Source organism: Dipodomys spectabilis, unplaced genomic scaffold (genome assembly GCF_019054845.1).
Source record: "Dipodomys spectabilis isolate Male_0828 unplaced genomic scaffold, ASM1905484v1 ptg000219l, whole genome shotgun sequence".
Classification (NCBI taxonomy): Eukaryota; Metazoa; Chordata; class Mammalia; order Rodentia; family Heteromyidae; genus Dipodomys; species Dipodomys spectabilis.
This window is the reverse complement of record NW_024870896.1, coordinates 370,850-391,728: the sequence shown is the minus strand read 5'-3', so window position 1 is coordinate 391,728 and position 20,879 is coordinate 370,850. Positions and strand designations below refer to the sequence as shown.

Here is a 20,879-nt window from a genome sequence, read left to right as displayed (position 1 = left end):
GGCTGAGCCCCAAAACAGGAGGCTGAAGAAATGGTACCACAGATCTGTAGTTCATGCTTTTAGTACTATATTGGATCAGGAGTTAAATTTCATTTGTGGTCCTTTTAGGGCAGGAAAACTGATTAAACAGCTACTTATTTACTAATACCCATTACATGTGACTTCTGGCAAATAAAGAGAACGAATTAGGGCTGTACTCAAGAAGAAACAGCTATACCTTTAGAAGAACAAAAAAATACATATCATAGACAAGCCACTGTTTCTTTTGCCTTAAGGACTCATATTTCGTGGCATCCAAATAGGTATTTTAATAGCCTATATAGTCCATTTTTGTAATAGAAGAGTTGGAAAATACAATCCAGAAGGAAAACATTCTTAAACTCTATGACTCTATGCAAAATAATTATGGTTAACATTTATATATATATTCCTTAGAACTTTGTACATATATAGAAACTGCATAGGAGCATATTCATTTTTAAGTGTGAAGTCAGTGGCTGATGATTCAGCCAGCTGCCACCAAAGAGTCAAGGGAGTGACTGGGTTGTGTGGGAGGTGGGAAGAGGGTGACTTTGCTCTTGAAATGTGATTTGTGTGTGTCTGTGCAAGCATGTTAAGCATTTCTCTGTCTTGTGTTCATTCACAGCTGTGATTAGTGCCCATCCCATCCATTCCCTCGATAACCCTCACCATCATTTCCACTCCAGCAGCCTCGCTTCTCCAGCCCGCAGTCATCTCTACCACCCGGGCAGCCCATGGCCCGTTGGCACATCCTTGTCCCTTTCAGACAGGGCCAATTCCACAGGTGAGAGATGAGAACCGAGCCCACATGGAAAGCATTCCAAGAGTCGGCAAGCAGAAAGGGGGAAGGCCTTACCCTGCATAGAAATTTTTGTTATTTATTTAATGTAACATTTCTGTTGACAGACTCAGATTTCTTTCTGCAAAATTCACTCCACTTTTCTCCCTGAATTTTAAGTTCTCAGTACACAGTGCTATTATAGTAAAAACATAATAACTCAGGTCATATAAGCACATCTTAGTCTTTTTTTTTTTTCCAATCCTGGGGCTTGAACTCAGGGCCTAGGCACTGTCCCTGAGCTTTTGTTCAAGGCTAGCACTCTACCACTTGAGCCACAGAGCCACTTGCAGCTTTTTGTGTCTCTGTGGTACCGAGGAATCAAACCCAGGGCTTTGTGCATGCCGGGCAAGCACTTTACTACTAAGCCATCTTCCCAGCCCTAATCTAGTCATTCTTGTTTTTACCTTTTCCTGACTGATGCTTCTTCCCATGTGAAAGGAAACCTCCTTCTGGGTAGTTTTCAGGCGTCCATGATTGCCTTTCTTTGCCATCATTTTGGGCAGCCGTGAGGGGCTCATTCCTTCCCTGTGGATGAGAGTAAGGACAAAGTCTGGGAGCCCAGCAGGTGACACTAGACCGCCAGCCACATTGAGTTTGTGCTGACCACAAAACCCCAGGCAGCCTCACACTGAAAATGAGGAAAGGGTATGCGTCTGCAAACACAGATAGATCAGTCTTATGTGTAGCTAAAATACATTGCCAGACAGACATACCCCAGTTTAGAAGTCCTAAGAAACAGCATTATCAAAACAGTTTTAACGAGAAAATAACGGAGATGGGAGTAAATGGAATAAATGTTATTGTTCCTCATTAATTACGAATTAATTTCATCCTCTCCATTTTAAACTGTTAAATCTAGTAACTTCTTATACATGCAACACTTTTTCCATCATTTGGTACGTGCCTATTAACTCTTACTAATGTTAAAACTAAACAGTGGTGGTTCTGGGAAATAAGTAAGTTTCAAATGAGCTCCATTTTAAAATAACTTTAAAACATCATGCTTAGAAGTTTGGGTTGCTGTAACATCCCTGTCCTTAAGTTCTACTCAGTTATAAGTAAGCCCTAGCACATGAAGACCAAAGCTCCCAATACCACTTGGTCCCACAGCTATTACTGCTTAAGCTCATGTCTACATTTGGCCTTCCTGCTATTTCTTTCCAAATCCAGATTTGGGATTCTACCTTTAGGGTAAGATGGCTCTCCAGTTGTCCCAGGTAGCTGCATGGAGAACCAAAGTCTGTCTTACAGACATGGTCTTATACAGAACAGAACACCAGAAATCAGCCTTCTAATCCTGCTTTTAAAAAGAAGATTTTGTGCCCAACCCTGCCCCATTTTGAGGGCCAAGGAATCGCAACCATTCAGATATGGGCTTGCCTGAGTAGGAAGCATTCTCTACTGATCATATAAACATCTCCTGCCTCATCCTGGACTAGGGAGGATTTAGGGGTTAGATAAAAGCTCACAGCTATAATCCTAGCTACTTAGGAGCCTGAGATCTGAGGATCATGGTTCAAAACCAGCCCGGGCAGGAAAGTCCGTGAGACTGTTATCTCCAGTAAACCACCAGGAAATCAGAAGTAGTGCTGTGGCTCAAAGTGGTAGAGCACTAGCCTTGAGCAAAAGAGCCCAGACTCTAAGTTCAAGGCCCATAACAGACCAAAAACAAAAAACAAAAAAAAGCCAAACAGAAAGTAAAGAGAAGGGAGAAAAGTGTAGTGCTTTGTATTACTAAAGGATTCCTTGCATTAATGAACACAGGATTAAAAAGGGTAAAGCTAAAGTGTTAGATTCATTGGAGATGAACTTGAAAAATAAACCCAGTGTCTAGAAATGATCCAGGTTCTGCTCCTGTGTTTTCCTAAGTCCTTGTGTCTCTAGGGCTCAGTGCTCCCACAGCACTAGACTTGGGGGCTAGGTAGGACTGAAGGCCAGCCAGGCATGTCTTAGAGGCATTTACTGTGCCACTACCACTCGATACTGGAAAAGCCATTGGCCAAGCACTTGGCCTCTATGAATTTCGTGTGACTTAAATCAGGATGTCAAGTGCTCACGTCTAAAACCCTAGCTACTCAGGAGGCTGAGATCTGAGGATTGCGGCTTGAAGTCAGCCCAGACAGGAAAGTCCATGAAACTCTTATCTCCAATAAACTAGTCAAAGTCAGAAGTGGTTCTGTGGCTCAAGTAGTAAAGCACTAGGTTAAGCACAAAGAGGCTCAAGGACGGCACCCAGGCCGAGTTCAATCCCCGCAACTAAAAAATAAAATACAATAAGTAGGCAGGAGTTACGCCCATTGCTAAAACAAATTTTAATCACAGCCTAGTATCTGAGTAGAACCTGGTATCGCCCTGTTGAAAAGCAGCCCTCACAGAATGCAGTATGCCCAGTCTTGCCCTGCCAACAGTCATTCCTTTAAAGGCAATCAAAACAGGGTAAGCCTATGTGCCCAGAGCTACAGGTATCTGCAAGTACCTGCTGTTGTGGTCAGGACTGGGCCCATTCCCTTCTTCATCCTCCATACTTCCTAAACACCTTCCTTATGGGCCAGGATCACACAGAGGGTGGCCAGCAGCTCTTCAGCCATGATGACGGCTTGTCTGAGCAAGCTGAGAAGTGACATCTCCAGCATGCCCCTTCAGAGGCTGAGAGGTTTGGGAGAGCATGCTTGCCCCTCATCCCTGAAAATCAAGACTTCCATGAGCTAAGGGGGCTTTACCCCAAGCCCAGGGCTGAGGATTCATTACTCACTCACAAAGATGGAGAAATGAATTTCTGTAGATAGCTCATGTTGGTACATTATTTTTTTGTTTTGTTTTCTGGTCCTGGGGCTTGAACTCGGCCTGGGCACTGTCTCTAAGCCTCTTTGTACTCAAGGCTAATTCTACCACTTGAGCCATGGTGCCACTTCCAGCTTTTTTTAAGTAGTTTATTGGAAATAAGAGTCTCATAGTCCTTCCTGCCCCGGCTGGCTTTGAACTTAGATCTTAGATCTCAGCCTCCCGAGTAGCTAGGATGACAGATGTGAGCCACTGGCACCTGGCCATACATTAAATTTTAAGGGTGAGGATTCCAGAAGTCAAAGAACTCCAGGCTCTGGCCTGGCTGTTGTTCTCCATACCATTCTTCCAGGGAGGATGGCATCTGCCCTACTCACACTGTGTGCAAGTCTCCCAACAGTAGTCCACCTGCATCGCTGCTGCTTATCAGGGAGAATGGCAGCATGGGGCAGGGGCAGGCAGCGAGCATGTGGTGCTCCAGAGCGCAGGTGTGGGGATCTGTGCAGGGCCTGGGCTGTCTGCTTGTTCTGTTTGTGGGACACTTGCTTGCTTACCCAGTCACTCTGGTGAACAAATGAGCCAATGAGTGGCAAGCACTTAGCATATTACCTATAGTTCAGTAAACACCAGGAATCTACAAAGAAAACAGTCTTATCCATTAGACACTGCGCTCAGCTCTTTTCAAACATGTCATTTAATCCTCAGTGAATGACCTGATATTCTCCCTGTTTTGTAGATGAAGAAACTTAGACTCAAAGATTCAGGGACTTTACCAAATTTACCCATCCACAGTGCCACAACTAGAGTGCAGATGTGTCAGACTCCAGAGCCAGTGCCTTTCTATCATACTGTGCCACCTCAGGACAGCTCTGCCCATTCTACATGTTGGAGGTTGTTACCACATTCTTCTGGAGTCTTTCCTTCTCTAGGCTAATCCACACCAATGTTTCTTTCTCTGGACCAAAACATCCTTCAGTTGGCATGAGCTTTAAGGCTGTGTAGATCTCTGGGCTGTTTGGTTGTCCAATCCTCACCTGAGCTGTGGGTTTTCAGTCTAGTGAGGCCAAAGCTCTGCACAGTCCGTGATGGGCAGGAGGATCTGAGGGTTGGCCATAGATCTTGCTGCCAAAACTGATTGGTGTCAAGTACTAGGGTAGCCTTGTGACTAGTCATGGCTATCTAGGAAAGGCATCGACCAGTGGGGGAAAGTTTAAATTCTCTTTCATACTTCCTTACAGACACTAGTTTCCGGAACCTGTTATTTGCGCTCCGTAAGTTGTGACCACCTAGCTGTGTAGCATTGAAAAAGCTGGTTGGGACTCTTAGATCAGTCAGTTTTTAGCTGGGCTAGCACTGGTCCCAAGTGCTTATTGAACTGGGTAGGGACCCAAAGAAGTTGCCAGCAATGTGTGTGTTCTAGCAGTAAAATCAGTGCTAACATGTAGGCTCTCCTGCTGTAGAATCTGTTCGAAACACCCCCAGCACTGATACCATGCCGGCCTCCTCGTCCCAGACCTGCTGCACTGACCATCAGGATCCTGAAGGTGCTACCAGCTCCTCTTACTTGGCCAGCTCCCAAGAGGAAGATTCAGGCCAGAGCCTTCCCACAGCCCACGTTCGCCCCTCTCACCCATTGAAGAGCTTCGCAGTGCCAGCAATCCCACCCCCAGGACCTCCTACCTATGATCCTGCATTGCCAAGCATGCCATTACTGTCCCAGCAAGGTGAGTGATGACAGCTGCACTACTGCACGGGCTCTCAGTCCCTTGGGATAGAAGTCACTCCTTTGCAGAATCATAAAGCCAAGTACCTTTTGAGCTTACCCAGCAATGATACCCCAGTGGTGGGTATCGTGGCCATTCTCAGAAAGCACATAAGCTCCCCTCCTTGGGGGGGCTGTGTACAGACCAAATCAGAGAGCAATGTTTTGGCGAGCAGTCACTAGCATTTTGGATTCTCTTACAGGCAGAATCCTTGGTAAAAGCCAGTAGTCTGCCTAGCCCCTCCTTAGCTCCTGGAGTCATCTCACTCCATAAGATGCCTACAAGCTAAAGAAGGGTCAGGCGGCCCAGGACTGGGTGCCAGAAGGAGCCCCAGGAAGAAGAGCGCTATAGTCATGTGTCTGACTTCATAGCTCAACCACAGACCTAGCCTTCCCCACCCTATTGTGATGCTTCGTTTCAGAGTCAGTTGTTGGTGCTCAGACGTTTTGGTGTCAGGACTTGTTTATATACTGTAGGTTATCAAGATGACACAAGAGGGCTGAACAGTGTCTCAAGAGGTAAAGTACCTGCCTAGCCAGCATGAGTTTCTTGAGTTTAAATTCCAGTAACTCAAAAACAAAACAATACGTGCATATGCGTGAGCGCGCACATGCACGCACACACACACACAAATGAAGGGTTATTTTTTTTGGTGGGGGGGGGTCCGGTTGTGGGGCTTGAACTCTGGGCCTGGGCGCTGTCCCTCAGCTCTTCAGCTCAAGGCTAGCGCTCTACCACTTGAGCCATGGCGCCACTTCCGGCTTTTTTCTTATGTGGTGCTGAGGAATCGAACCCAGGGCCTCATGCATGCAAGGCAAGCGCTCTACCACTGAGCCACCTTCCCAGCCCCTGAAGGGTTATATTTTATCTGTATGTACCACATTCAAAATTAAAACCCAGAACATCTTTAAGTATTCCATTAACGCATTATTTAGAATAATAGCAAGAATCCTATCATATTAAGGCAAGTAGCACGGTTTAATGAAAATAACTTTTTGAAAACCTAGTGAGAGCAATGTCATTGTCTTACATTCCTTCAGTGTCTGGCTGAATAGAAGACAGCTGGGCTCTCATATCTACTGTGTTCAATCTGTTGCAATATGTTGTTTTGGTTGAAATACAAGAAGAAAATCTGGCCTCACAAATGGGTAGTTGGCAAAGGTATTTTTATAACCTTTCAGATACTTACAGATATTATTTTTATTTTTATTTTTTTAATAAAGATAGATTTTGCTATAGATGCCAAACTGGGCTCAAACACACTCCTCCTGACTTCTCAGTCTCCCGAGTAAGGAATTAGAAGCATGTATTGCCATACCCAGACTGCCTATAGCTTTTTTTATACCCTAGTAAAACTTACAAAGCTATAGTTTCATAAAGATTTGTTTACAGTGTGCAATCTCAAACTGTATTTGTAAACTACTCATATATTTTGAATGCATAACATTAAAACATCACACATTACATGTAATCATTTTGTACCTAAAAACACATTTACTAAAGGGCTTCGAATGTATCTCAGTTGTAGAGCACCTGCCTAATAGATGCCAGGCCCTAGGCTTAATGCCCAACATGGCAAAAAAAAATACAAATCTGTCAAGCTCAGGTGACAGATACCTTTTTTTTTTACTCTAATTACCACTTAAAACTCAAATTTTATCACTATTTTCTTTAACATTCCCAGGCTCACTGTATTCCGTTTCTAGAAGACACTTAAATGACCCATTTGTCTGTCTTGGAACTATCAGTGGTTTTCCCGAGTGAGCACAGCACCTCGGCTTTGTTCATTCTGCTATCCTGTCGCTAGGGTCCTGCCTGTATCATGCTTGATACAGGAGCACTTTTTTCATTCTTTCCATTTTGGGTCAAGATTCATCATTTCTACTGCTTTAGCTCGAGTGAAAACCGTGTTTTTCAACTGCAGCAGAATATCCGCAGAAGGTTAGTTTGGCCACTGCCTTTGTTTGTGGTAAGGCTCTGGTAGTTTGTCCCACTATTGCCTGTGTACCCTCAGTGCAAGGCCAGCAGTGAAAAGACAAAAAATGTCTTAACTGGCATTATGCAGAGAGTTGACCTTCTGGTTATTCTGAACCACCACACTTTGAGAAATTAGTTTCTGAAGCCAGTAGGATATTGTCTCTGTCCCTTTCGAATTTGCCACTGCCTCCCTCTTCCTCTCTTGCCCTAAGAAGTTTTCAGAGAAAGATGGCTGCACGAGCTTTGGGGCTGCGGCCCTAGCCACAATCTGACAGTGCCCTTTCCCCCTCAGCTCTGAACCATCATATTCACTCAGTGAAGACGGCTTCCATTGGGACTTTAGGAAGGAGCCGGCCTCCTATGCCAGTGGTTGTTCCCAGTGCCCCTGAAGTACAGGAGACCACGAGGATGCTGGAAGACTCCGAGAGTGTAAGTTCATGGCCATCAGCCCTGCCAGGATGTATGGGCATACATCCTATGGTCTCTCTGTGTGCAGGTCAAGCTCACATTGGGCACCACCTAGAGGCACGAAGCAGACTCATTCACTCTTTCAACAGGCATACAGTGAGCCTCTCCTTCAGATGAGGAATATGTCTGCTTTCTCAAGGTATCAGTGTCAGGAAATGACCTCTTGGCCGGGTGCTGGTGGCTCCTGCCTGTAATCCTAGCTACCCAGGAGGCTGAGATCTGAGGACCACGGTTCAAAGCCAGCCCGGGCAGGAAAGTCTGTGAGACTCTTAGTTCCAATAAACCACCAGAAAACCAGAAGTGGAACTATGGCTCAAGTGGTAGAGCGCTCGCCTTGAGCTGAAGAGCTCAGGGACAGCGCCCAGGCCCTGAGATCAAACCCAACAACCAACAAAAAAAAGAAAAAAAGACAGAAAAAGAAAATACCTCTTGGTGGCCTTGGGTGGCTCTTGGTACTCTGACTCTTCTTAGCCAGCTTAGGTGTGGGCAGGCTAGCCTTCTGGGGCAGTTTTATCACTGGCCCTGATGCTCTGACCTCTCTGTGTGGGCTCTCCTACCTAGACAGCTCCTTGGCTCATGCTTAGTAACTGCATTCTCCTTTCCATAGAGCTATGAACCAGATGAGCTGACCAAAGAGATGGCCCACCTGGAAGGACTGATGAAGGACCTAAATGCCATCACGACAGCATGATGGCCTTCATGGGGACATGACTCCAAGCCTGAGTCTGGAAGTCTTGGAACTTAGCCTTGCAAACAAGGAATTGTACAGAGTACGAAGGACGCACTTGAGAGCACAGTGAGCCAGCAGACCAGCCAGCGCCTCCGCTGCGGCTGGCTCCAGGCACAGCCACCGGCCTTCTGGTCAGCCTGGACCACACGGGAGTCGAGGCAGCTTCCCTTTCCCTGCTGATACCTGCGGGACTGGGCACCACGGGCCAAAATTTTGTGTCCAGGGAGGAGGCGGGAAGTGCAACCTGCATTTCACGGTGGCCAGGCTGTGTCTTCGTGCTGCATCTGCATCACGTTTATGGAGTGTAGACATTGGGATTTATGTACAATTTTATTTCTGTCCTATTTTATTTTACCTTAAAAAACAAAAACAAAACACTATCAAAACCCAAGGAGGTCCATGATGTTCTCCACCGGTGGCTGGCATGTGACTGCTTGTCTCAGTTGCATGTGGAAAGTCACTGACAGAGTGAACTGGTTGTTATGTGGGGGTAGGCTTGTTTTTGGTTTTGTCTTTATTTTTTAATTCTGAGACATTGCATCCTCTGCCAGCTGTTAATCCATCACTTTGAGGGAGAGGAAATACTGCATTGCTGTTTGTAAGCTTTTTTTTTTTATTATTTTTTATTATAATTATTAAAGACCTGACACTCTCCTCTCATCACTGTGAGATTACAGATCTATTTGAATGAAATGTAACATTGAAAGACTTGTCTATTGCTTTCTGTGCAGATTCAGTATTGGGGTGGGGGTTGGGGTTGGGGATAGGAAGTGGAGGGGCTGCTAAGGTTCTGTGAATGTTTCCGTCATGTACTTTCTTCCAGAAGCCTGCAGAGAATGGAAGTGTCTTCTTTACTGCCCTTTGCTGGCATGTCCATCTCACTGTCACTACATTGCTACTGGAGTTTGATTTGGATCTGGTTAAAAGTCCTTCTGTGCAATAGGTGGGTCTGAGGAGTTAGCCGGCCCCATGCCTCGGGAATGTCCATGCTGAGCCCCCATACTGCTCTGGTTGCAGGAGTGATGGATGCTCAGTAGAGCAAGGTCCTGACACTGTCCCCCCAAGGCAGAGAGCACAGGGTGGGGACCCTTGCCTGCTGCTGGAGGCTTCTCTGAAGGAGGCTGGTGGTGGAGGAGGAGGACTCTGGCCTCTCTGGACCTGTCCCCAGGTCAGCGGTCACTGCCAATTGCAGAGCCTCTTCTGCTAAAGCACAGCCACAAGGAGGCTGCGGTGCCCAAGAGGTTTACCCGTGTCTTTCTGAACACAGTTCTTCAAGTAACAGAGGACAGGGCCAGCAGAGAGGGCAAGCAGAGGCGCCTGCCCGCCACCCCCACAGCTCAACAGACTCCTCCCACCCCTGAGAGGAAGAGGCAGCAGGAGATTAAAGGTACACTAAGGGCTCCACCTTTGCAGAGCGCTGGGGGTCATTTTCTTACAAAGGTAAGCTGAGGCGTGTGCTTGTCTTTTGTAATATCAAGAATATGTGATGAAAACACAAGACCCCCAAAGACAGTCAGGCGTGGGTTCTACGGCGAATAGACTGCCCAGACCACCGTGGGTGCCCACAGGTGGCAGGTAGGGTCATTGCACCCTCTTTAGGCCTTACCACATGCTTGCTTTTCTCCAGGATGAGCTCTCTGCTCTCTGTGTTTATGGTGTTTTGTTTTGTTTTGGGGCTGGGGCGGGGGGGGGGGGGGGCGGGGGGGGAGGTAATCAAAACTTCAGTGCTGGAATTCCTGCTGGCATATAGTTTGAAGAGAGCACTCCAGCCACCAGGAGAGCCACCTTGCCCAGAAATCATCTCTCTTGCCCAAAGAACATGCTCAATATTTAGGGCATTCCCTCCCATGAACCCCTATACTTTCATTACCTCAGGGCTTTGGTACCTGGATACTGCCACAGAATTGGGGTGGGGGAGGGGAGGGACCTATTTTTAAAGTAACTTCAAGGTTGGGATTTTTTTTTTTTTTTTAATAAAAAGAAAAATATTCTGTATTGCACCTTTTCACAATTTAATACATTTTCTTAACATTTTTCTGTGATTTTTGAAACTAAGCCATTGTGCGTCTTTGTGTCCTAGCTGAACTGCCCGGCAGCTCCGGGTGTGGGCATGGGGGGGGGGGTGTGCGGGCAGGCGCAGCCCTGCCCCCAGCTTGTGGGAGGGCCCGGAGGACGGCTGGGCTGGGCTCTCTGTACACACCTGTTTGGCCTTTACTGTAGTTGATGCTGTAAACTCTATGGCTTTTTAAAAAAAAAAAAAAAAAAACGAAAGAAAGAAAGACGGTTTCATGTTTTTATTTAGTATTGGAAATCCAATACACTTCTTTAATCCGATCAAACTGGTCTAGTCAAAGAGTTTATTTTCCTTCAACCCACTTCCTGTTTCTCTGCCTCTAATGAACTGCCCTGTTGCCTCTCGCAGCTCTATAACCGGGAGTTCTAAGGGAAACCTGAGGGAGAAGTAGCAGGTGAGTCACAAGGCACCTGACCATCCATCCACCTGTGCCAAACACAAGTCCCGTCCCTCTGTCCGCCCGACTGGTGCTGCCCTGCAGAGACTGAGCTGCCCAAGGACAGCAGGTGGCACCTGGCAGCCATCCGAATAGCACGCGGGTCTCAGCCCAGCTCACTGTTAACACGGTGGCATCCTGGGCCGCTTCCCATGCCCAACCAACCACCCAGATACCCACCACCAGGATCAGGGGCTTTAAGAGAGGCTCCTTCCACTATCACAACATTTATACCATCTGAGCCTGCAGTAGAACCAGGACTCTGCCCCTGTGGTCCATCCACTCTGCTGCCAGCTTGCGCTCTAGCAGAGAAACCCAAACCCTGCTGTTCCCATTAATAGCGCCCTGTTGGCCTCAGGACGAAGTCTGAGATCACAGTATGTCTGACTGCTCCAGCCTCTACTTCCACATAGACAGACACCTGCGGCTCCAGCCAGGCTGCCCCTTCCACATCCCTAGGTGGAGCTCTTGGCACACTTTGCCCTCCTGGGTCTGTTGTCATTTTCTGCAGGCTTGTGGGCTTAGTGAAGACTGGAGAATTTCTCCTTTCTGAGTATCTTAGCTGATGTCTGTCTCTTGGGTGAGTGGACAGTTTCAGGGACTCAGTCCCGGGGGAAACCCCCACCTCCCAACCCATGGCAGGACCCCGTTTCGGTTCCTAGTGTTCTGAGGCTGGAACCTTCCCACTTCAGCAGCTGTGCTGACATCCCAGGGTGAACTTGAAAGTTTACATGTCTGCCTGACAGTCCTAAGAAATGCTGATGCTAGAATGACTGACTGGGTGCTGGCAGTTAAGACGAGATGGTTGAGGTTGGAGACATGGTTCAGTTGGTAGAGCGCCAGCCAATGAATGAAAGCATCAGGGACTGAGTTTGAATCTCAATCTTGGACAAAAGACAGAGAAAGAAGAGAGAGCAAGAGGAAGGAAAGAAAAAGGAAAAAGAAAAATTGTCCTTAACACTGATTCTAAGAAGAGCTGTGGACAAAGCACTGTGTACGTAAGAAAGGCCTCCCGTGCGCCCCTTGCCTGCAGCCCTCGTTCCAGCCACCTTTCTGGGGAGGAAGCACCACCAGGGGAGATTAAAGAACAAGAGTGAACAAGCCAAAAGTGGATGACCATGGGGGTGAGGCCAGGGCACAAACAAGCAGCAGCCACCACAGACCAAATTGCCTGCACCATCAGCTGGCAGACTTAACCACCGGGGAAGCTGCAGCAGCACGGTGCTGGGGGAGAGGTGTGCATAGTGGGAGGAAATACTTGCACTTCCTCCTAAGACATCCTGTTGAGATCAAATGCTATTTCAGACGAAGTTACCTTTAAGCCTAGAAGATGTTGCTATGGATAGGCGTTTTCACTCAACCAGGAACTTGATGGAGCTAGAACATGAAAGAGACCTGACCTCAAAAGAGTTTCAAGAGAGTGCTCGCGGCACTTCAGAGAAAGAAGGATTTGGAACTTCCTGAAATAATTGGGGGTGAGGGGCAGCCTGTATCATCAAGATGGTGAAAGAAGGCAGAACCGCGTGGTTAGCGGGGGAGGGGGAAGAGCCCCATGAAAAATGGCCAGCCTTGGGCATCACAAAGACCTCCGCTGCTAATGCTTTGCACTTCTGTGAGGTTGACCTCCCCCGACTCCCGCTCCCCTAAGTCTTATATAACAGCTGTCCCGATGCACAAGTGACCAGGCATGAGCCAGGTCACTCCTCAAACAGCCAAGAGCCTCTCTAGCCAGCATGGACGTGTGCAGCTGCTCTGTCTGGCAGGGTGTGCATACCCAGCCATAAATGGAACTCATTCACTACAAGCAGAAGTTTGAAGTCCGAAGCTCTTATCTAGAAATCACAGAAATCCAGGTGTCACGGGGAGCTCACAAGGCCTTCACTGGTCAAGAAATGTGAGCTCCTGCCACCGTGATCCAGATTCTAAGAGACAGCTGGTGTCTGGGTTGTCACGGTATGTTTCCATTCCTGCCCAGGGTCCTTGACACCCCATTGCCTTGTTAGTGGGTGCCTGCCTGGTTAATGGCTCTACCCTCCCAAAAGGGCAATCTGGGAATCATTCTAGACTCTTCCCCGATACCACGACACATTGATCAGCAAGCCCTGCCAGCTCCATCCCTCAAATGCGCCCCCCCCCCTCCCCAGGGACTCCATCTCCATCTCCCAGCATGGAGTTGAATCCTATACACAGCCTCCAGGTGTCTCATTTGGATCCTGAACCTCTCCCCTATAGAACCCTGATCAAGTGGCTTTGTCAGCCTCGTCTCTTTCATTTCCCATTGAATCTCCCCCTTCACCCTATTTGGCCATGGCAAAAGAGGATGGTTTGTGCTTCTAGAATAGCCATGATGTCTGGCCTCTATGTTTCCTTAATCCCAAATTGTTTCCCTATCCGCTCGAGTCACCACTGCGTTTTTGTTTTGGTTTGGCTTTTTTCCTTTGGTTTTTGCCAGTCCTGGGGCTTGAACTCAGGGTCTGGGCTCTGCCCCTGAGCCTCTCTATGCTCAAGGCTGGCATGCTACCACTTGAACCACAGTGCCACTTTCAAAACTTTTTCTGAGTAGTTTATTGAAGATAAGAGTCACGTGGACGTTCCTGTTCAGGCTGTCTTTGAACTGCAGTCCTCAGATCTCAGCCTCCCTGAGTAGCTAGGATTACAGACGTGAGCTTCTGGTGCCTGGCTTTCAGCACTTTTTATTTTTTTATGCTGGCAAATCGATGTTCACTTTCAAAGACCAACCTAACATCTGGTCCTCTGATGGTTCTCGTTTAATTTCTGTGAGTTCCTGAAGGAAAGGAACCATACTTGTGTTTGGACACAGTCTTCATTAAATGAACCTGCCTGGTGAAGGTGATGAAACTTGAAATTCAGTGACTAATACTGAATTTCTGGTAACATATCCTGAGTAAGACTGAGCTCAGTCTTGGACCTGACATGAGGGATCTATGCAGGGAGGAGCAGGCTCTGAAGAACGGGGCAGCTACCCACTTGATAACAGCTGTCAGTCTGCCTGAAGAGGACAGATCTCATCCATCCCTGAATCAGACCTGTGATCTGCCTCTTGTCACTGGATTAAGTTCAAGGCCCCACTCAGCAGCCCAGTGCTAAGGCCATGAGGGTAGTAAGGCTGGCCAGCCTTCAATGGGAGAGCTAGCCTGTGCTCTACATCTCCAAATCTCCGAAATTCGTCACACACAGTGTTGAATGCAGCCAGGTTCCATTGAAAACAAATGTTTTCAATAAAGCCAGGTGCTGGTGGCTAACACCTGTCTTCCTAGCTACTCGGAAGGCTGAGAGCCTGAGCCAGAAAGTCCGTGAGACTCTTCAATGAACCACCAGAAATCTGGAAATGGAACTGTGGCTCAAAGTAGAGTGCTAGCTAGTAGAGCACTAGCCTTGAACAGAAGAACTCAGGGACAGCACCCAGGTCCTGAGTTCAAGCTCTACTACCAACAACAAAAAAACATTTCAAATGATTTACTCCAAAGAAAGTAATGTTCCTCATAGAGGCCAGAAAAGTGAACCTAATATATAATTTACTGCTATGAATTTTCCTCTGATAGTGGCTTTTGCTGCCACATCCCATGTGTTGGTGGGTTAGAAAGTGGGTCTCATTTATCTCAATGAGTTATTGGTTATTTAGGTGCCTGTTAGTTTTTTACATTTACAATTGTTCTCAGATTTCTTTGTTATTCCTCATTTCCTTCTATTGTGACCAGAAATAAACTGTATGACTTAAATTCTTTTCAATTTATTGAGTCTTGTGATCTGATAACCTAGTCTTGGAGAATCTTCCGATCTGATAACCTAGTCTTGGAGAATCTTCCATGTACACCTGAAAAGAATGTGCATTCCTCTACTGTTCGGTGAAATGTTCCAGGGATGTTAGTTGGGGACATCTGGATTTATATTGTTCAAACTTTCTGTTTTCTTTCTGATCTTTAGTTCGATCCATTGTTAAAAGTGGGGTGTTGGAGTCAGAAACTATTGCTGTTCAATTCTTTTCTCCCTTTCAATGTGTCAGCTTTACTTTGTGAATTTGGGGGCTCTGTTGTTAGTGCTATGTATCTTTATAATGTCTAAAGTGTCTTCACGGATTGACCCTGTTATTATAAACTGTCCTTTGTCTTGAGCAACAGTTTCTTTCCTATCTTGGTCTATCTTGGTGTTAGTGCAGTTCTCTTTTGGCTGTTTGTTTCGTGTGACCTTCCACCTCTGTTTATTTCCAGCCTAGTTGAATCTTTAAATATAAAATTTGTTTCCTGTAGGTAGTATTTAGTTGGATCATGGGCTTTTTAAAAAATCCATTCCATTAACTTCTACCTTTAATCTGAATGTTTAGCCCATTTACACTTGATATAATTATCAACAAGGTAGGATTTATGTCTTTTTCACTATTGGCTTTCCATCTGTCTTTCTTTGCAATCACTCTTGATTACAGTTCTCCTCCCCCTCTTCCTTTTAGTAGGGATAGAACCTGGGGGCTTCAGTGTGTTAGGTAGGTGCTTGGACCATGCCCCTAGCCTTCTATTGGTACCTTCTTCTGTACCAAGTTAGCAGATATTTTCCAATGTGTCATTTTAACTCCTTTGCAAGAAACCATGAATCATAGAATCAACTAGATATCATCAAAATTAAAATGTTTAATCTTAGACATGACTAAGAAAATGAAAAGGCAAGCCACACACTAGAAAAAAAATATTTGCAAAATGTCCATCTTATAAAGGACCTGTCTCTTGAAAAAAATATATTTATATGAAGGAAACATGATTTGGGAGAAACAACTGTGCAAAGATTTAAACAGTCACTTTACTAAAGAACATATATGGATAGCAAATAAATAACCGGAAACGGTGCTCAGAACATCTTTTAGTCATTATGGAGATGCAAATCAAAAACTTCTTGAATGGTATAAATCAAACAGACTGACATATCAAGTATGAGGACACAAAGTAACTAGTAGTCTTACACGGCTACTGATGAGAATGCAAAACAGTACTCCCAACTTTGGAAAGCACTTGGCAGTTTCTTGTGAAATGAACATTAGATTTACCATATGACCCAAGAGTGCCATCCCTGAATTATCATGAAGAAAAGTCAAATGAAGACTAGAACATAATGAATGTGCATAGGAGCTTTATTCTTAAGAACCAAAAGAAACAATCTCGTTTGTCATAAACAAATTCAGACTTATCTTTAACAAGGAATATTGCTTTACATTCCATGGACAGACTTCAAAAGCTGAATGAGAGAAATTGGATACAGTCTGAAAGCTTGATGACTCCATTTACATGGAATTATTCTAGAAACAGCAAAACTTTGGTGCCAAGGAAAAAAAAAAGCCAAAATTGTGAGGAATCAGGAGTGAGAGGAGAAAACTCAACTAAGTGACATGAAAAGGGAGCAGGCATTGGTGGCTCATGCCTGTCATCCTAGCTACCCAGGAGGCTGAGATCTGAGGATTGCAGTTTGAAGCCAGCCCAGGCAGGAAACTCCACAAGACTCTAATCTCCAATAAACTACTCAGAAAAGCCAGAAGAGGCACTGCGGCTCAAGTGGTACAGCGCTCACCCTTGAGCAAAAAGAAGCTCAGGGACGGTGCCCCGCCCCAGTTCAAGCTCCAGGACTTGCAACACAACAACAACAAAAATAAAGAGGCATGAAGGAACTTGGGGAGTGATGGAAATGTTCTCTGCCCTAATTCTTGGAGTGATCACAGGACTCTTGTCTTTTTGTCAAATTTCATTGCAATGTACACTTAGAAGTTTTTGCTGTGTGTAGGTTATTCCTCAATAAGAAACATACCATCACCAGTAGCCACAAAAATAAAAGGAATAAACGTAAAACTTTTTTGGATACCATGGTAATCCTAGCTACTCAAGAAGCTGAGATCTGAATATTGTAGTTCAGAGCCAGCATGGGCAGAGAAATACATGACTTTTAATTTCCAAATATCCAATAAAAAAGCTAGACTGGAAACATGACTCAAGTTAGAACGGTTCCAGCTGTGGGCCAAAAAAGCTGAGCAAAAGCGCAAGGGTTTGAGTTCAACACAGACAGAGACAGACAGACAGAGACAGAGACCGAGAGGGATGAGAACAACTTTAATGAAAATTAGAAACCTATAAGTGACGGATTTGGCATGTCAGGTGTCACCAGCAAACATTCCAGGTGCCCCCACATTTCAGGCCTCTTGTAGTATGGAGGGGCCCTGTGATGGGGGTCCCTCATATTCCTGCTGTTCTCTGTGACTCATCATCTCTGCCATTGGTCTCTTCTCCCACAGGGATCTTGAAGTAGAGGGCTTCGAGTTCGTGTTAGTAAGGAACAGTGGCTGCCTGACCTGCGTAGGGCTTTACCTGCCTTTGATACACCTTTGTCATGGTAGGCATGGTAAATCACTAAAATTCCAGGCTACTCCTATTGGGGCAGGTAATACTATACAAAGACATTAAAATAAGACCCAAATATAGGGATAGGTATGCGAATTTTCATAATAATGTCAACATCAGTTGTCATTTCAATCAGTCAACTGAATTCTTCATGCATCTTAACAAACCGATTCTAAAATATTTCTGTGAGTGCAAAGAGAGTAAGACAGCCAAGATACTCCTTCAGAAGAACTGAGGGATTTTCTCTACTAGTTATCAATGGATTTTACAAAGCTATGCTATGTCTAGGTTGTGTGAACAAATAAGCTAGTGGTACAGACTAAGGAACCTTCACGCAGACCCAAATCAGACACACAGAAGTGGACTGCACTGCAAATTAGTCAAGGCACGGTCCATAAATGATGGAGGAATAATTGGCCACCCTTGCAAGACAGAAAGAAATTACGCCTTCATACCACAGCAAGATCGGAGTGACTGAGGACTTAAATTTGATGAGCAAAACCTTATACTTTTAGAAATAAATAACAGAGCAATATAGCATCAGAATATGACTGGTTTCTGAAGGCAAAAAAAAAACACCCCAAAACATTAAGGAAGTTTCTAGAATTTGAAATAGGTGACCAAACTTGAACATATTAAAGTTTAAAGCCTCCATTCAACAATTACATTCAACAAGGAAAAATATAGGCCATAAACAGGAAGAAGATATTGTAACACACAGTTGGATAGAGAACTTGTTTTTCAAATTTGTGTGTGTGTGTGTGTAAAATTCCTAAAAATCAAAAGACCAATGACAGTAGAAAATCAGGCAAAATGCACATGTTAATACTTCTCACACACGGTAATTAAATATATGAACAAAGAAGCAGCCTTACTAGTAATTAGGGATTTGCATATTAAAACACAATTAGGTAGCACTAAACTGGGAAAAATAAGTTTGATGATTCCAGTTATTGGCAAGAATATGCAGCAAGAGAAATACCCCTGGCAGGTGGGAGGAGAAACTATTAGGAATATTAAAACAACTTGACATTATCTTGTAAGGAAAAGATTAATTTACCCAATGACTCAGATATTCTGCTTCTAGATATAGCGCCTAGAGACCTTTTACACATCTTGTGAGGAGCCATGAACATTTGTAGCAGCGGTGTTTGTAACTAACCATGAGAACTGGAAGTGACTTACGACCCTTCTCCACCAAGAGTATGAAAGTGAACAGTGACAATTCATACATGGAATGCTATACAGAATGAACACGAATTAACTATTTGCATCAATGGGATTTCAGAAAAATAAACTACTGAGTGAAAACAATTCATACAGCACAATTCCTATGCAGTGGTGTACAATGCAGACGATTTTTTTTAAAAAGATACTTTCTTTTGTAAAGAAGTATAAAGCAATAACAAAACCAACTAAAACCCAAGCTGACTTTTATCATCGTCATACATTAGCAATTCTGAACAGTGTTATTAAGAAAAATCCTCCTGGGCTGGGAAGGTGGCTCAGTGGTAGAGCGCTTGCCTTGCATGCTCGAGGCCCTGGGTTCGATTCCTCAGCACCACATAAGCAAAAAGAAAAAAGCCGGAAGTGGCACTGTGGCTCAAGTGGTAGAGCGCTAGCCTTGAGCTGAAGAACTGAGGGACAGCGCCCAGGCCCAGAGTTCAGGCCCTATGACCGGACCCCAAAAAAAAAAAAAGAAAAATCCTCCTACCCTCCATAGCTACTTCCAATCTCCACTCTTCCACCATGGTGTGGAACTGAATACAGTGTTATTCAGAAGCATTTATTTCTGTAGGAAATTTCTGTAGGAAAGTGTAACATGGAAACACAGATGATGGATACTGATGGCTCACACTTAATCATCCTAGTTACTCAAGAGGCTAAGATCTGGGGATCCTGGTTTGAAGCCAGCCCAGGAAGATTAAATCTGAGAGACTTATCTCCCATGAACCAGCAAAAACAAATCTGAATGTGGAGGTGTGGCTCAAGTGGTAGAAAAAAAACAGGGAGATTGTGAGTCCCTGAGTTCAAACCCCAGTACTGGCACAAAAACAGAAACAAAAATCAGATGAGTGATTTTCCTAAGAGGTACAAAGCTAGGCGAGGGTAAGAGGCCTTCAAAGATAGGGCTCATGCCAGGCGCCAGTGGCTCACGCCTGTGATCCTAGCTACTCAGGGGGGCTGAGATCTGAGGATCACAGTTCAAAGCCAGCCCGGGCAAGAAAGTCCGTGAGACTCTTATCTCCAATAAACCACTCGGAAAACCAGAAGTGGCTCTGTGGCTGAGGTGGTAAAGCCATCACCATGAGCTGAAGAGCTCAGGACAACGCCCAGGCCCAGAGTTCAAGCCCCACCACCACCACCAAAAACAACAAAAATGATATGCCTCATGTCATTTCTTTAACTGAGTGGCACCTGGCTGCTTATGTCTTTTAATGTCATTTTTATGTGCTATGTCTCCTGCCTATATGAAATATAGGAGATGGAGGAAGCCAAGGGTTGGAGGGCATGTGCAGTAGTTGCTCCGCGCAGCAGAGAATGTGAGGCCTGCCTGCTTCATCAGAGCAGGCTGATCCCCTGGAAAGCGGGGGGATCTGGGGACCTGGAGGAAATGGAGAAGTCAGGGAAGCTCCCCCCCCCCCTTCCAGGCCCAGCCCTGGGCATGGGTGAGGTCATCCCCCAGGGGAGTTACAAGATAGGGATCAAGGCCTCAAGGCCCGAGGAGCACCAACCCTTGGGAGAGGAAGAAGAGCCCTTAAAGCTAGGGTTGAATAGAGAGGAGAGGTCAGAGACAGCAAAGCCAAGGGGGGCCCGGACGGCAGGCCTGCCTAACACACCAGGGAAACAGCAGCCCTGGGCTCTGCCACTGTGAGCTGTTCTAGAGGAGAAAAAGGGAAGCCAGATTGGCAAGGAGGAATAGTAACTTCTGGGGATGGCAGGGGAGATGGGGGAGATGAGCAAGGGGCAGTGGCTGGCAAGAGAAGTGGATACCAGGAAAGGGATTCTTTTTCTTCTGAGGGCTTGGAGCCATGGCTCAAGTGGTAGAGCACCTGCCCAATAAGCTGCAGGCTGTAAATTCATTCCCCAATACTCCCCCCACCCCCAAAAATCTTTTAACCCAGTGCCTGGGGCTCACACCTGTCATCTTAGCTAATCAAGAGGCTGAGATCTGATGATCATGGTTCCAAGCCAGCCCAGGCAGGAACGTCCTTGAGACTCATCTCCAGTAAACCACCAGAAAGCCAGAAATGGAGCTGTGTGGTTCCAGTGGTAAAACACTAGCCTTGAGAGGAAGAGCTCAGAGACAGCACCCAGGCCTTGAATTCAAGTCCCACAACAGATGGAAAAGAAAACTCTTTTGAAATCCTTCACAGGGTTCAGTCCCACTGAAGC

General features: G+C 45.7%; 1 protein-coding gene across 1 annotated transcript in view; it reads left to right on the top strand.

Moving 5' to 3' along the window:
* Positions 1-9,241, top strand: part of Neo1 (neogenin 1) — a 122,809-nt gene extending 113,568 nt beyond the window's left edge. The window contains exons 25-28 of the mRNA XM_042697384.1: positions 647-805; positions 5,104-5,367; positions 7,676-7,812; positions 8,459-9,241. Coding sequence (XP_042553318.1) covers positions 647-805; positions 5,104-5,367; positions 7,676-7,812; positions 8,459-8,542 — 644 coding nt within the window. The 3' untranslated portion in view covers positions 8,543-9,241. The remainder of the gene's footprint in view (positions 1-646; positions 806-5,103; positions 5,368-7,675; positions 7,813-8,458) is intronic.
* Positions 9,242-20,879: the final 11,638 nt, after the last annotated feature.